Source organism: Triticum aestivum, chromosome 6D, assembly GCF_018294505.1.
Source record: "Triticum aestivum cultivar Chinese Spring chromosome 6D, IWGSC CS RefSeq v2.1, whole genome shotgun sequence".
Classification (NCBI taxonomy): Eukaryota; Viridiplantae; Streptophyta; class Magnoliopsida; order Poales; family Poaceae; genus Triticum; species Triticum aestivum.
The window spans coordinates 421873199-421889039 of record NC_057811.1 but is presented as its reverse complement, the minus strand read 5'-3'; the positions used below and the strand labels follow the sequence as shown (position 1 = coordinate 421889039).

Here is a 15841-nt window from a genome sequence, read left to right as displayed (position 1 = left end):
AGGGAAAAAGAAAGTTGCATGCAATTTAACCAAACTTAAATTTCCCAAGGTTTATGATATTTTTCCTTTAGGCTGTTTTCGGATGTGATATTTCCCAAGGTATCCGATACTTTTCCTCTGGGGTGAATGAAAGTGAAAAGTCAAATGATTTAACGTTTGTCGAAAGTCTGCGTCAGCTGACCTGATGCATCCGCTCACACGGCCCCACCTGTCACCGGACACACAAGGTCACCTTTGGAGTACTTAACCCCGTCACTTACACGTGTGTCCCACCGTGCGCGGGCCCGTCGAGCCATTCAAATCGGCTCCGCGGACTCGCCAACGGTTGGACCCGGAGCGCGACCGAGACCGGGACACGGTAACCCGGCCGGCAGGGCCCCGGTCCGACGAGGCAAGGCGGCCCACTGCCCGACGGGCCCCGCATGCCGGCCCCTAAATAATTCGTCCTCGCCCCTCCCTATCGCCTCTCCCTCCTCGCCCTGCTTCGTCGCCATCCCTTCTCCGCTCCTCGCCTCGCCTCGCCACCGTCCCAAATTAGCAGCTGCTGGAGCTGGCCAGCCCCCGCCGCCTGCGAAATCCCTAGGGCCCGCCCCTCCGGCGCTCCATCCAGCCGCCGTCGCCGCCGCCGAAGGCCGCGGCGGGTGGTCGGCGCGCGCGCTCCTCGCCGGCGCCGCCGCTGCTGTAAGATCTGAGCGAGCTGCTGCTGCTGCTGCTGCTGCCGTGTGGTCCGGGGTTAGGGTTTCCCTGTTCGTAGGGTGCGGAGGCGGCGTCTATGGCGGGCCCCAAGTTCGGGTCGTTCAAGTCGGAGAACAAGGGGGACTCGGCCGCGTCGGCGGCCGGCGCCGCGGCGCAGAGGAGGGACCCGTACGAGGTGCTGGGGGTGGGACGCAATGCCACGGAGCAGGAGATCAAGAGCGCCTTCCGCCGCATGGCCCTCAAGTAAGTCAAGCTCCAGGATTTGGCCTCGTGCTCTTGTTGTGCTCCTCACGAGTCATCCAGCTAGCCAGGATGATACCAACTGCTAAAATTTCTGCTGGGTATAGCGTATTTCATATCAAATTTGCTCCTGGTGTGGGAACATTAGCTGATTCTGGATGAAATTGTCGCTTCTCGCAACAACAGGCACACAATTTCTTGGGACCTTTTTTCATCGCTTGTTAAGACCAGACCAGGATGTCTATATAATTCAGTAGCTATCAGCTAGCTTGATTAGTATAGTAGTAATAGTTTGACGAAGGGCAATAATGCAGCAGCTTGAGTAATTTTCTGTTAATGCTTGCCCTGAAGGTACCATCCAGATAAGAATGCAGACGACCCCGTTGCCTCCGAGAAGTTCCAAGAAGCCACATTCTCTTACAACATCCTCTCAGATCCTGATAAAAGGCGGCAGTATGATTCCTCTGGATTCGAGGTGATGTATGGCTTGATTTGAGTAGTTTGAGTTGCTTGTTTCTCATTTGACTAATGCTTTTGTTGCCATGCAGGCCATCGAAGCAGATAGTCATGAATTAGAGCTGGACCTATCAAGTCTCAACACTGTAAATACAATGTTTGCTGCTCTGTTTAGGTAACTTGTTCAGGACACGCTGTTTTATTCTCTAATATAGTAATATTTGTCTGGTTATGAGGTTATGTAGTGATAGTTGTGTTTGTGCAGCAAGCTAGGAGTACCAATCAAAACCACAGTTTCGGCAACAGTTTTAGAGGAGGCATTGAATGGCTCAGTGGAGATTGCTCAGCTCCATCTGGGCAAATCCGTATGCAGGAAGGTTGGAAACTACCTGCCTTCGTTTCATCTCCATGCATTCTTTTTATCGAGTGAGTAATATTTTAGATTGAACACATTGGCAGGTGGAAAAACAATCAGCTCATTTTTATTCAGTGGACATAACGGAAGAAGAAGCCAAATTGGGGTTAGTGTGTAGAGTTTGTTCAACTGCTAAAAGTAAATTCAAGGTTAGTTGCAAACTCGTCGTTAGCATCTATGTGTCACGTTCATTTGATAACTTAACTACTCCATTACATTACTTTGGCTGAGAAGCTTCGCCATCTGTTACTTGTATTGTTGCACTTGGATAAGTCAACTAACTTATCTGTTCTTTTCTGGTTAACTTTTGCACTCTGAGTGTTAAGAAATTTGCGGCGATATACTGATATGCACTGGCAAGGCCAAAAGGGCCATGGCCCGCCCAGGGTTAAAAAAAATTACATGAAGTCCAGCCTACAATAATGTACTGATTTTTAGTATGGTAGCACAGTTTGTACTATCTGGCCGGCCCAGTTTTTTTGTGGTAGCTCCGCCACTGCTGATATGTGCACCATCTCAACAGGACATATAACTGGTCGTTTCTCTTGAGATTATCATGGCATTGAATAATCACATTTCAAATAATCAAGTACACAGTACATAGTATTTTGTATTATTGCACTGTAAGTTTGGCAAATTTTCAGGTTTCCTCCCATGAACAAGTTCTTATTTCTAAGGCAGGTCTTTTTTCCTTTCAGTTGCTCTATTTTGAACCTGAAGAGAACGGTGGGTTAAGCCTTGCTTTACAGGTATGTTTATCTGGCTTATCATTTTTTTGTCCAAACAAACATAATTTCCAGCATTTTCTTCTATTCATTAATTTTTAAGGCATCCTGCCTTGGACGCTTAGGCGGCAAAGCACGCTGACAGCTCCCCACAATTTTGCCCGCCTTAGGCACTTAGTCATCGCTAAGCGTTAAGGCGGTGGGTGCTCACTTTAGGATGATGCCTTTACCGCATAAGAACATTGCTTCTATTTGTAACTAGTTTGTCACCTACCAAGCATGAATTGTCAAAATGCATGATTTGTTTCTTGCCATCAGCCTTTATCTTTCCTAAATCTCCTCTTCTTACTGAAAAGGGTGTGTCAAATAGTCCAGAAGACATTCTAATCATGGGTGTCGGTCCATTATTCCATGTTTTCTCTGTAATATGTATTTATTGCATACAACTATGTTTCATTACAACCCTCCTTGTGTTAATGTTTTCTTATGTGAATTTTTGAACTTGAGCTTGCATTGTAATAATTGGAGCTTGTGAAGCCCAGAATCTATACTTTGTTGATATGGTTGGAACTTCCCTCACCTCGGTATAATTAGGGAACTTAAAATATTGCATTTTGCTAATTCATGTAAATGTCAGATATGTCCGCCAGCATCATCTCAGGTTTAGATATGGACTGTATGTCTGTAGGGACACCAGCTAGAAACTGCTTTCTGCATAATCTTACCAGGAAGCTGCGTTCTGCGAATGGCCTAAACCTTAACAAAGTCTTCTTGTGGTCCTATCCCCCATCCAGAAGCTTGGTTAAATCCAGGCATTCACGCACATGTTGCTTTCTTGGGCCTAACCAGATCTTCTAGTGTGATTGGAGTAGTCCCAATTTTGTGTTGTCAAATTTGAATTGCATATAATGTAATGCCTTGGAAGTATGCTTGTGTTGGTCCATTTTATAATTTTCAGTGTACTAGTTTTTGAGGCTTTGAGCATTATGTCAGCTGATATCTACCATTCTGTTGCAGGAAGATAGTGCAAAGACCGGGAAAGTTACTTCTGCTGGGATGTTCTTTCTTGGCTTTCCCGTGTACCGTTTTGAACATAATAATTCAGTGAGTATACAAATAGTGTCTTGTTGTCTATCCTTTTGTTTCTTTGTTGGCTTGCCTCTTTACAAGCTCCAATTATTTCGAGGCTGCTGCTGCAAAAGATCCCGATAGTGCATTCTTTAAGAGATTGGATGGTTTTCAACCATGCGAAGTTAATGAACTGAAAGAAGGGACCCATTATTTTGCTGTTTATGGTATGCCACTTTATGTTACTTCCTGTAAAATTACCCATGGCAAACATGTATAGGCTTACATAAAGCATTTGGTCTATTAGGCGATAATTTCTTCAAAAGTGCAACCTATACCTTAGAGGTTGTATGTGCTGAACCCTTTTCCAACGAAAAGGAGAAGCTACGAAGCGTGGAGGCAAAGATACTTGCAAAACGGTCCGAGCTGTCTAAATTTGAGTCGGAGTATAGAGAGGTATGCCCTCACCTTTTGCAGATTATCTACGGAAACAGACTTTTAAGTGAAAACACATCATTGTTAAGAGTTGGAATTGGCAGGTTTTAGCAAAGTTCACTGAGATGACCAGCAGATATGCTCAAGAGATGCAAACGGTACGTGTATTTGTGGAACATCTATTTCTGTTCCTTGCCTTGTTCTCACATAATGTTCTTGCATAGATTGATGAGCTTCTCAACGAAAGGAATGCCATTCATGCATCCTACACCAACAGCCCAACTCTAAAGCGGAGTTCCAGTGACAGCAAAGGGAAAACATCCTCTAAAGGGTCCAAAAGTGATGATGATCAAAGTGTAAGAAAAGAGAAGAAATCAAAGAGTCCGACGACGATGGAGGCATCAGCGAGCGATGAAGAGGGCCCTAATAAAAAAGAAAAGAAACCTAAAGAGCGGCTTCGCAGGAAGAGATGGTTCAACATCCATCATTTGAAAGTGGACAAAAGAAGACCCTGCTGAGAGATGTATTGTGTCGTTCTGAATGTATTATTTTGTGTCGATGATTCCACTTGCAGTATTCGCCTTCTCATATCTTTTCTCCCTACGCTGTACCGATTTGTTTCCTGAAAAGTCAGGAATCTTGGTAGATTTCGAATATGTTGTAAAGAAATGGTATTTTGTACTGAAGTACTCAGCTAGCCCTGAAAACTCTTATTTGTACTTCTAGTCTCATGCATTTGTGCCGAAGGCGCAACATTTGCACTTATATAATCTTGCCCCCAACGCTTTTGATTTGGGGCGGGTTTCGGTCATCTGTCCTGCCTGGAGGGACGCCAGCACGAACTGTCTGATCTGCTAAAGCCTGAAAATTACCTGTCACGTTGGCGTAAACAACTTTCTCAAGTAGCGTCCTGGTTTTAAATTGACAATATAGCTTGAGAAAAGCTAAAAAGTACTGGCTGCCAACCAATAATACTTGCTACATGGAGTAAACAGTAACTCGAAAATTAGCGAGCTTGTTCTGCACTAGCTCTATAATATTGTGCAATATTATGTGACCTAATTGTCTTATGGATTTGTTCAAATTTATTGTGCATAACATTTAATTCAAGTGTCACATATTTGATCGTTAATGCTAGCTAGCATAGCATTGTGAGTTTGTTAAGATGGATCATTACATATGATGTTGAACTGAGTTATGTTTCAGCTAATTTGACAAGTTGTGTTAATGTGTGACTATTTGTTATGCCTTTGAAAAACACAACAAATGTCTGCAACAACAACATAACACTATCCCACAAAGCATCAAAATGAATCACAACATAACTATGATCAAACGAATACCATTATGCTTCACCTTACACTATAAGATGTACATGAACATTATAAGATCTACATGATTTATATAGCACACAAGCATGTAAAACAACACAATATGGGACATAACAAGTATCATGGAATACATAGGTTACTCAGATGACGAGTGGCACATCGGCAGAAATATATAACAAAATGAATAACTCCAATATAATCCTAATTAACAATCCATCACGACATGATATCAAAACAAAAAGTACGCACACCATAAGAGGGTACATGTGTTTGGTGTTTCAAAATGCCACTTCAAAACAACACACAAACATTAGCTGCTAACCAAAACTTTCTGGTTTTTCTTCTCCCAGGAAAGTGAAGATCATAGCAACCTACGCCTCCTAGTTGTAGACATAGGCAAGGTTGCAATTACTGCAGTAGTGGTGGCCGGAGTGGTTGGCCACAATTAGCGTTGGGTCATTCCTTGCAGAGGCAGGTAACCTTGCCGGTGGAGTCGCCAACCCCATAGGACCACATAACAATGAGCTTTACTTTCTTGGGCTTGGTGTAGGTCATCTTTTGGCACCCCCCTCAAACGGAGCACTAGGTGCAACATCGACTCCTTCTGGATGTTGTAGTCAATGAGCATGCATCCGTCCTCTAGTTGATCGCCAGCGATGATGACTCGCTGCTAGCCCGGGGGATGCCCTCCATGTCCTAGATCTTGGTCTTCACATTGTCGATGGTTTCTGAGGGCTACCTTCAACGTGATGGTCTTCGCCATTAGGGTCTTCACGAAGATTCTACATCTTGGTCAGCGGTACCCACCGGTGACGACAACAACGACAGCCTACCTACCTACCTAACTAGGGAGAGGGTGGTGGTTCACGGCAGTGGCGGGGTGAACTGGCATGGGCGGGTAGGGTTTAGGGGGTGGAGAGTGGTGGTAATTATATAGGTGGAATGAGGTGGCATGCATTGTTCATTTATATTGGATTTTGATCGGACTGACTAACTGGGTATGTCAGTAGTTGTTGGGCCTCAGGGAAAGTCCACTAGCTCATGCATCACGTCCTCGATAGTTATTTGGAAGACGCTTCGGTTCACCTAACCGGTCGCTACATTTACTTGACCGCGTAGCGCACGCAACATATGTCCAGTGGGCCTGTGCATTTCCCCTTTGTTCTCGCATGAGTAGTCTCCTACCTCGCGCTCCATCACCACCGATGCACAACGAGTCACCGCTCTGTGTTGCTGCAACCACTGAACCACTGGTCTTTTAGGTCGGACCGCCGCGCTGCTGCAACCCTCAAACCATCGTGCTGCAAGACATATGCAAGTCGCGTGACACCAACCATTGTTGTTGCAAACCTTCATCCTTGTAGCCAAAGGCGCCGACCATCGCTGTTGCAAAAACCGTCGTTGCAGCGGCATTGCTGCAAGTACATCCTCTCCCATCCCATTTTCTCCTCTTCCCTTCATACCTTCTTGAACTCGTCGCGAGGTGACTCGCCCCTTCTTTGCAACAAGCCGCCATGCCCCCAAGTGTTGTTTCCCAACCACGAGTCCCTGCAATCAAACACAAAGGAAGAGAGAGTGTTCCTTCAGGGATGCTGCACCACACGATATGTGAAGGGTGGGCTCACAACAACACCACTGTTGCGAAGCCACCGACAATTTCAATCGAAGTTGTGAGCTGGTGCCGCAAAAGGGTGCGGTGAGATGTGCGATTAGTGAATCATGAGATGTGCGAAAGCATGAAGTAACAGTTATGATGATATGATCCAAGGACGAGCGATGCGGGGGCTATCAGCCGGGTTGACGCCCAGTGGTTGCCTAGTTATTTTAGGGTAACGAAGGAAAAAAAACCCACTTTTTTCAGTTCCAGCCCAGTTATTTTCACTCGATTTTGGACAATCCTGATCTGAAAAATCAAAAGCTCAAAAGAATTTTAATCTGATTGTCTAAAATCATCTGAGAATCACTACAATCGCTAGTGCAATCGAAAATCGTCTGGGACCTGGCAAAATAGACAAAAATAACCCAAAGATGAAAGTAATTTAAAAAACAAACCCTATTTTTGTCCATTTCACCTGGGAACCTCGCTTCGGGCGATTCTGGGCTCTCCCACAAAACAAAACGTTTCGATTGGAGATAGTACCCCTGTCTGAGAGGCAAATTACGAGAGAACTGCCACTGCCGGCCGCGCCCAGAAAAAACGAGTCGTACGACTAGTCCCTCTCCTTCCCTCAGAAAAAAAAAATCCCTCTCCTTCGCTCGATCCCCCACCTCCGCACTCGCGCTCGCGATAGGGTTACAGGGCCGCCGCCGCCGCGCCGCCCGACAGCTCGCCCCGGCCGCTCACCTGAAGCCGCTGGCCTCAACGCCCGACGCCGCCTCCCGGAGTTCGCTCGGGCCGTCGCCTAAGGTGAGCTCTCCTCTCCTCTCTGTCTTCTCTGTTCTGTCCTCCATGTCTCTCTTTTCTATCAATTTCTTGTTACAAAATTGATGGATAGATGGACTGATGAATGGATGTATTATATTTACAATCTCTCATGTTGTAGTTGATCATGGTAATGCCGCCCTGGGTGCAGCCTCTATTCCTTCTTGTTCGTCCCTGTTCCTAGTTCTTCTCTGTACATGGAACGATGGATGGATAGATGTTTGTTTGGTAGGAAGGAGTAGATGATTTGCTTGATGCCTGAATGTTAGCAATTCGACACACAGTTTCAGTTCAGGGACATTACGGACATTTCAGCACACAACTCATCCCATAATCTCAGACCACAATCTCAGAAAAGAACTTGACGGCTGATTCTGTGGGAAGTTTCTCAAAAGCTGATTATGGAGAGTCAAAAGCTGAAAAGAGCCGGGCTCCAGTGGCTCCCCGCCCCCCTTCCCCTCCCCGATAGTTATTTTAGGTGTTTATAGAGGAAAAAACCTCCAGGTGCGCCCCTTTCCCCTCCCCGTTTTCGCGGTCTCCCGGCGCAATCTGGAGCCCAAACTACCGGCGCGTGGACGCCAAGTGCTGATCCAGAATCCTCCTTCCCGCCAGCAAGCCGTCGCCAAGTTCATCCCTTCGCCCAGCTGGATAGTGAGAGGGAGAGGGGGTACTCAGGGACGCCCAGATCGGCGCTGGCGGCGCGGCGGCTCGGGAACAGGGGAGGCTGGGCTAGGCGTCCGGCACGGAGAAGCGCGAGGCAGAGGAGGTGGCCTGCGTGGAGGAGGGCGGCTGGCGCTGGGGAGGAGCGCGGCGCGAACGAGGCGCCCTGGTGCTCGTCGGAGGCGCGAGGCGCTGCATGCTGGGCTTGCTGTTCCTGGAGCAACGCTGCAGCGGCCTACGTTGCACCGATACGGCGATACGAGTACGGCGATACGGGATACGACAATTTCTAGAAACAGCAATATGCGATACGGCGAGTATATATACATAATTAATAAAATGGCATGTAATAAAGATAGAACATACTAATATAATGCGTGAGATGAGAACAAAATGATGCCCCATTGGTTGCCTCATGCGTCTTTTCATGTCGTGAATGGTCATCGATGTCCTCGATCCTCGTCCATTAGCTTGCTGTCATGCCATCTCCCGCAGATTACATGGTGATTTGAGTATTTCCCTCTGTGCCAGTAGACAGTAGCAGGAACATCAGCAAGCACCAAGCACATACGGCAAGCGCGCGCGCGCACACACACACACATGCCAGCAAGCAGCCAAGCACATACGTCAAACACACACACAGCAAGAATCAATACCTCACTCTTGCCATAGCGGCGGAGAAGAGGTCACTTGGCGAGTTGACAGTGCGGCGGCGACGAGTCAGTCCTAGCGACGGCACCGGCGGCGAGACAGGCGGCGGCGGCGTGCTCGTCGCCCTCGATCAAATCGTGAAGTCGAACAGAGAACGAGGTTAGGCGTATACGTGGGCCTTTAATGGGCTCGAGGCTGCACGGCCGTGTCCTGCCCATATCCCGAGCGTGTCCCCAGCGTATCGTCATTTTTTTCCTTTTCTTTTTAATCGGAAACCCTGATACGCCTGGGATACGAGTATCGCGGCCGTATCGTGCGTATCGCCGTATCGGCGACGTGCGGTACGCAGACACGCCAACTTTCGACGTATCGGTGCTTCATAGGCAGCGGCTTGGCTTGTGCTGCTTGAGTGCTGCTGCTGCTGTGAGAGTCTGGGAGAGAGATTGAGAGACGCTTCGGCTGAGATGAATGAGGGGCAAGCCGAGTGCCTGGTGGGGTTTTGGGTAGTCTCCAAAACTCAAGCAGTTTGGAGGTGAAGCTGGAGTGGAGCTCTCTCAAACAGGGCCCAAGTGTTGAAATACAGAACTTTTTCTGAGGATCACCTTGGGGTCACTTGGTTGCAGCTCTCCTTTTGTGCACAGCAATTTCCTTATCATTTACTCCCTCCCTATCAAAATATAAGACCTTCAAATGTGCTGAGTATTTCTAAAGAATGATTTTACTTCTGTTATATTTTCAAGCCAAATGTGTTTCTGTTTATGGGCACTACTCTGAAACAGGCATATATGCTATTTGAATTGAAAGCATGCTGCAAAGATTTAACAAAAAAAGTAAAACTTCTGTTGAAACATTCAGCATTCTGCAGATGCCGGATAGTGCAACTAAAGCCTAATCAAACCCCAAACATTGTTGTTAGCATGGGCCTTCTTTTCCAGTTAGCAGTCATGCACTCAGTAATTCTCATATTGTTTATGTCAATGCCAGGGTCCAAAGCTATGGTTGCAGATGAAAAACTGCCAGCTTCTGGAGATGCTAACAACTCAGAGCAACAGCTTCATGATACTGGTCTGTACTATTAATTTATCTCCATGTTTGATTTTCTCTTCTCTTAGTTGCAAAATAAAGTTGGTGTTTCTCCAGACATTAATCAGAGTGGCTTAGCTGTTAAGCAATGCTGCCAGATATACATTGCTTTAGCTTGTTTCTAGCTAGGTCGGTTTGGGCAGCCTATATATTGAGGCAACGTGTATGTGTTTAAAAGGCACTAAGCTTGTGGCAGGATGTAGCCTCTCAAGCATGAATAAAATACAAAGAGCACATGTGTGTGTACCATGTGTATGTGCGAGTAGGGGGGGGGGGGGGGGGGGGGGGGGGGGTAGAGCTTGAGTGATTCTGTTCTAACATTTAGTATCAGGAGTTGAGCGATTCAACTCCAACAGTGGCTACCAGCCATTTTGGCTGCCTTTGAATTTTCCTCATGTTTTACTCCCTCCATTTGTGACATGGACATGCTATCTGATATGCAGCTTTAGCATTAATTCTCATGTGACTATGCTAGTAAAATTTTATGAATTTGTGACATTATGGAATATTTTCCATGAAAAACATAATTGTGTTAAGTCTCTCATGACCAGACTAAATATTTTTCAATACAACATGATACAAAGTTAGAGAAGTTTGAATGCACACATTCTAGGACAACATGTTAATAACTGGACCCTTAATTTGTTACTGACAAGTAGGCATGGATAGCAAAACACCAGTCGAGGAGAAATAGAAGAAAGTGAACATGAACTCTTGTTTTTGTAAACATTGTTTATCGTGAAGTGAACATGAACTTGTGTAGGTTACCTGATTTTATTTCTCAGAACTAAACCTATGATATGTCAATGAAGTTTTCAGATGCATGGCCCGTGTTGAACTTTTGACAGCAGTGTAGCATGTCATGCCTGTTTGGTCCTTATGCGTATTTTTGCTATTTTTATTCCACAAATGCTTTTGTAGATATAAGCACATGGCGTGAAGCTTCATTTTTTGGCAGACACAAAATCACGTGTGGAGGATATGTGGAAGAAAATGAACAGCGGTTTGCCTGTGAAGATGCCCAAACCTGCTATGGTTAAGCTCAAAACAGCAGCAAAAGAAAAGAAACCTAAGGCCACAAATGTGAGTAATCTTTCTGGTATTAACCGTGTGGCAAGCTGATGCTCAAACTGTTATGTTTTATGTTTCTATTTATGGTTGCCTTATTTTATTTTAGAAGTTAAATTTTTTATCCTGCAGAACTGGATGACCATTCTGGGCCTTCCACCAAAAAAGGCTTCTGCAAATGATCAAGTCCCAAAAAATGTGCAACAACAGACACAACACGAAACAAGTGAGGATGCCAAAAAACTTGCGGCGAACGCTCTTGCAGCTGTTAGAGATGCCGCTACTGCTGCATCTGGAAGAGGGAAAGTGGAGGTAAATACTGTCAGCATCACACAGATATTTTATTATTATTAAGTTCAAGTTAAGCTTCCATCTCAAAAATTGTGTCGGCACATGGCAAATGTGTAACTGCTGTTGTTTTTTATATTTTACATTTGTTACTTGCTGCTCCGTGTTCATTCTTGTAGAGTAGCTTAAGTTCAACTGGCAAAAACTTTGGAACGACCCTGATAATTGTGGATACAGATGACAAACTTGTGACACTTTGTATGATTTGTGCATCTGATTCCACATGATGTTGCTAATATTCTAGTTTTCTATGATCCAACAGATAACCGAGGTAAGGGACTTTGCTGGCAAGGATATTGAGATCAAGAAACTCGTAGATGCGGATTCAAAGGAAGCGGTTGAGAAGGCCAGTGCGGCGGGTGCCTCGCCGTCGGCTGTGGACAACATTCTGGAGCAGATAAGGAAGAAGCAGAAGCTGAGTGTCCTGGACAAGACGAAGAAAGACTGGGGAGAGTACAAGGCAGAGAAGGGCGTGGAGGAGGAGCTGGGGGCGTACAAGAAGAGCTCGAACCAGTACCTTGATAGGCAGTCGTTCTTGAAGAGAGCCGATTACAGGGAGTACGAGCTCGAGCGGGACGCACGCTTGTCGTTGATGGCCAAGCGGAAGAGCGAGAGCATGCAGGACGATGATGTCTAGGCTTTGATGGGAATTGCTATCATGTTGGCAGCACTTTGCCTTTTGTTGGAGTACTTGGTGGAGATTCTTTTGAGATAGATAATGGTAAAGATGTTATGTCATCGATGCCTTGTCCTCTTACTCCCTCCGTTCTTTTATGTAAGGTGTATTATTTTTGATACGGTGACCAAGAAACATAATTATAGACATATTAGGACGAAATTACCCTTAGAAAATTTATTGGTTAGTGGCAAGTAAATCAGTTAGTCCAGGAAAGTATGAGATACACATGCAATTGACAGAGAGATATTTTTCTTCTTTTGCTACAAGAAGAGATACAAACAATAGGACAGAGATACTTTCTCTTTTCTGGAGGGCTAACAAGGGAATTACGAGGAATTAGAAGAAATGCACCTTATATTCTAGAATTTTATCAAAAAATAAATACACCTTATATAAAGGAACGGAGGGAGTATTATACAATCAGCTGGTCAATGTGAGTGATGTCCCGCAAAAATAAAAAATAAAATAGAGCGTTAATGAAGAAGAGGCAAATGGGTTTCTCAATCCTTTATTCTTACCTGCCAGGGTTGGTAACATTTCTGAAAATCCGACAGGACCCAGGGGTACAATTTTTTAAGATATTTGATACACTGCGATGCCTTTTTCTGCATGAAGGCTTCAAATCAAAGTGAAAAGACTGCAAGTATATATTACTCCTTCCGTCCCAAAATAAGGGGGTGTTTGGTTGCAAAGGGACTAACTTTTTTTAGTCGAAAGTACTAAAGAAAGAAGACCCTCTAGTAGAGTCTTTTTCTAGTCCCTTAAGAAAAAATCCCTCCTGCTTGGTTACATAGGGATAAAAGGGACTTTTTCTAGTCTAGCCCCTGTAACCAAACAGGGCCTAAGTGTCTCAATTTGTACTAACTTTACTTATTTTGAGATGTAGGGAGTAAGTTCAAGTCTCTTGGGCTGCAATGACATGATTTAAATTATTTTCCTTAACCAAAAGCGTAGAAGCTCGTATATTTAGGTTTAGAGATTGTACTTCAAGTCTCTTGGGCTGCAATGGCTGGATTTAATCTTGGTCTTTTTCCTTTACCAAAAGCGCAAAATAAAAGTATAACAGTTTTGCTAGAACTCATCTAGATGAGATATAATTTGGTCTCATTCATCTTTTATAGCCATTGGATGTGATGCTATAAGATGCGTGTGTGCTGACATGGGTTGTATTTGTTCTTGTTTTCAAAGTGAATGAGACCAAATTATATCTCATCTAGACGAGTCACTACTGGAATCGCCCTATACGCCGAGTGCCACGGACACTCGGCAAAGGCCCAAAAACCGCCGGCAACGCCTTTGCCGAGTGTCACCTTCGGCAAAAGCCACCCGACATACACCTCTTCGGCAAACCGGAATTTGCGGAGAGCCAGAACACGGGCACTCGGCAAAGCCTTTGCCGAGAGCTAAGCAGCCCGTCTCGGCAAAATAAAGCAGCTAACGGATAAGTCCGAATAGCTCCTGACATGTGGGACCACGTAAACTTTGCCGAGAGCACTCTCGGCAAAGGGAACCAATAGGAGGCTGACATGTGTCGCCTCCTGACATGTGGGAGCACGAGAGCAGGCCGAGGGCCAACTTTTCCGAGAGGCACTCTCGGCAAAGGGAACCATTAGGAGGCTGACACGAGTCGCCTCCTGACATGTGGGACCACGAGAGCAGGCAGAGGGCCAACTTTGCCGAGAGGCACTCTCGGCAAAGGGAACCAATAGGAGGCTGACACGTGTTGCCTCCTGACATGTGGGACCACGAGAGCAGGCCGAGGGCCAACTTTGCCGAGAAGGCCTCTCGGCAAAGGGAACCAATAGGAGGCTGACACGTGTCGCCTCCTGACATGTGGGACCATGAGAGCAGGCCGAGGGCCAACTTTGCCTAGAGGGCCTCTCGGCAAAGGAAACCAATAGGAGGCTGACACGTGTCGCCTCCTGACATGTGGGACCACGAGAGCAGGCCGAGGGCCAACTTTGCCGAGAGGACCTCTCGGCAAAGGGAACCAGTAGGAGGCTGACACGTGTCGCCTCCTGACATGTGGGACCACGAGAGCAGGCCGAGGGCCAACTTTGCCGAGAGGGCCTCTCGGCAAAGGGAACCAATAGGAGGCTGACACGTGTTGCCTCCTAACATGTAGGATCACGAGAGCAGGCCGAGGGCCAACTTTGCCGAGAGTGCCTCTCGGCAAAGGGAACCAATAGTAGGCTGACACGTGTCACCTCCTGACATGTGGGACCACGAGAGGCCGAGGGCCAACTTTGCCGAGAGGTCCTCTCGGCAAATGGAACCAATAGGAGGCTGACATGTGTCACCTCCTGACATGTGGGACTAGGAGAGCAGGCCGAGGGCCAACTTTGCCGAGAGCCCACTCGGCAATCCATCTCCCTTTACCGAGAGACGCTCTCGGTAAAGGTGTCAGGTCCTACTGGTTGGTACACGTTTACCGAGAGGCCTCTCGGTAAAGGGTGCATTCTGTTCCAGTTCCACAGTCATTGCCGAGAGCCACCCTCGGTAATGGTGTGCCCAGGAGCCTTTTTTTTCCTGTTTCTGTTTCTTTCCTGGAGCGAAACATATACATCAGAAGCATATAGAACATGTCACATATAGGCATCACTGAACAAAAGAAGCAATGATTGATTCTGAAAAACATTCCACATAAAAGCAATAGTGCATAAAAGGTGAAATAGTAGTGAAGACACTCGACTACCACAAGTTTACAAGTCTCAAGATGCAAGAGTTCTCAACATACAAGGAACCGTTTCAAACATAACATAACATGAAGTTCACGCGATTTTGGAGATCGGAGTGATAATATCAACATTAGAAGGCATCATTCCGTTTGCTGCCCCAACTCCATCAACCGGAGTGATAACATCAACTCTCGGCGGCATCATTCCGTTTGCTGCCCCAACTCCACCAACTTGAGGTGGAACTACTGGAACATTGTTCGACCCTTGTGATGGGTTGAGCTGTGATGGATTGACCCAATAGTGAGATGAATGCATATGGTAATGCCGAAAATGGTGATAGAAATAGTTTGAACGAAACTCACAATGTTCCACTCTGGCGTCGGTGGCATCTCTGGCACTGGTTGGCCTTGCATGGAATAAAGATTGGGCACCATATGTTGTAAAGACTTCACTAGATCATCTTGTCCCTTCAGCTTGGCCCGGTTTTCATCTCGTTCTTTCTCGGTGTCAATCAGTCGAGTCTACAATATGGCAATGCAAATGTCATTCATGTTGAAATGCAAATATGCAGGACCATGAAGGATCAATGAAGAAGCACTGACCTGAATATCCTCAATAATGCTCACGGAATGTGGTACATGACGCTCTACGGTAGGAGTAGAGCCAGTACTCATAGCACGGAGCATGTTGACTCTCGAAAGGGAGGAGGTTATGACAGAATCAAGGTGAACCGCCATCCGGCCATTCGGTCTACCGCCTGCCGCGACAATGGCCACAAGAGGGTCAAACGGTAGCACGTGAGGATCAGCGTCAGGCCCGTACGTCTCCTTCAATTTTTTGGTGTAGTTCTCTCCATCTGACCGGGCTTTAGAGCTGATCCAGTCCC

At 46.2% G+C, this 15841-nt stretch overlaps 2 protein-coding genes across 3 annotated transcripts; both read left to right on the top strand.

Annotated features, from left to right (window-relative positions):
* The first annotated feature begins 460 nt into the window (after positions 1-460).
* On the top strand, positions 461-4754 carry LOC123145525 (chaperone protein dnaJ 16). Its single transcript, XM_044564955.1, has 11 exons — positions 461-939; positions 1288-1411; positions 1485-1567; positions 1658-1769; positions 1852-1956; positions 2506-2556; positions 3550-3636; positions 3719-3827; positions 3908-4056; positions 4140-4193; positions 4260-4754. The coding sequence occupies exons 1-11, from the start codon at positions 773-775 to the stop codon at positions 4551-4553; spliced, it is 1335 nt and encodes a 444-aa protein (XP_044420890.1). The 5' UTR covers positions 461-772; the 3' UTR covers positions 4554-4754.
* A 2826-nt stretch (positions 4755-7580) lies between these two features.
* Positions 7581-12423, top strand: LOC123145524 (craniofacial development protein 1). 2 transcript variants are annotated; one of them, XM_044564954.1, is made up of 5 exons: positions 7581-7773; positions 10084-10164; positions 11104-11265; positions 11383-11562; positions 11861-12423. In XM_044564954.1, exons 3-5 carry the CDS (start codon positions 11164-11166, stop codon positions 12233-12235), a joined length of 657 nt encoding a protein of 218 aa, XP_044420889.1. In that variant the 5' UTR covers positions 7581-7773; positions 10084-10164; positions 11104-11163; the 3' UTR covers positions 12236-12423. The 2 variants fall into 2 exon arrangements, with proteins under 2 accessions (XP_044420889.1, XP_044420888.1); XM_044564953.1 differs by having other exon boundaries at positions 7582-7773; positions 11141-11265.
* The last annotated feature ends 3418 nt before the right edge of the window (positions 12424-15841 follow it).

Bases quoted from the DNA above. Each gene is read 5' to 3' on its own strand.
- LOC123145525 (XM_044564955.1), top strand. From the start codon at position 773: ATGGCGGGCCCCAAGTTCGGGTCGTTCAAGTCGGAGAACAAGGGGGAC. The intron at 1,957-2,505 runs GTTAGTTGCAAA...TTTTCCTTTCAG, and splicing joins CTGCTAAAAGTAAATTCAAG to TTGCTCTATTTTGAACCTGA. The intron at 4,057-4,139 runs GTATGCCCTCAC...TGGAATTGGCAG, and splicing joins TTGAGTCGGAGTATAGAGAG to GTTTTAGCAAAGTTCACTGA.
- LOC123145524 (XM_044564953.1), top strand. From the start codon at position 10,095: ATGGTTGCAGATGAAAAACTGCCAGCTTCTGGAGATGCTAACAACTCA. The intron at 10,165-11,140 runs GTCTGTACTATT...ATTTTTTGGCAG, and splicing joins GCAACAGCTTCATGATACTG to ACACAAAATCACGTGTGGAG. The intron at 11,563-11,860 runs GTAAATACTGTC...ATGATCCAACAG, and splicing joins CTGGAAGAGGGAAAGTGGAG to ATAACCGAGGTAAGGGACTT.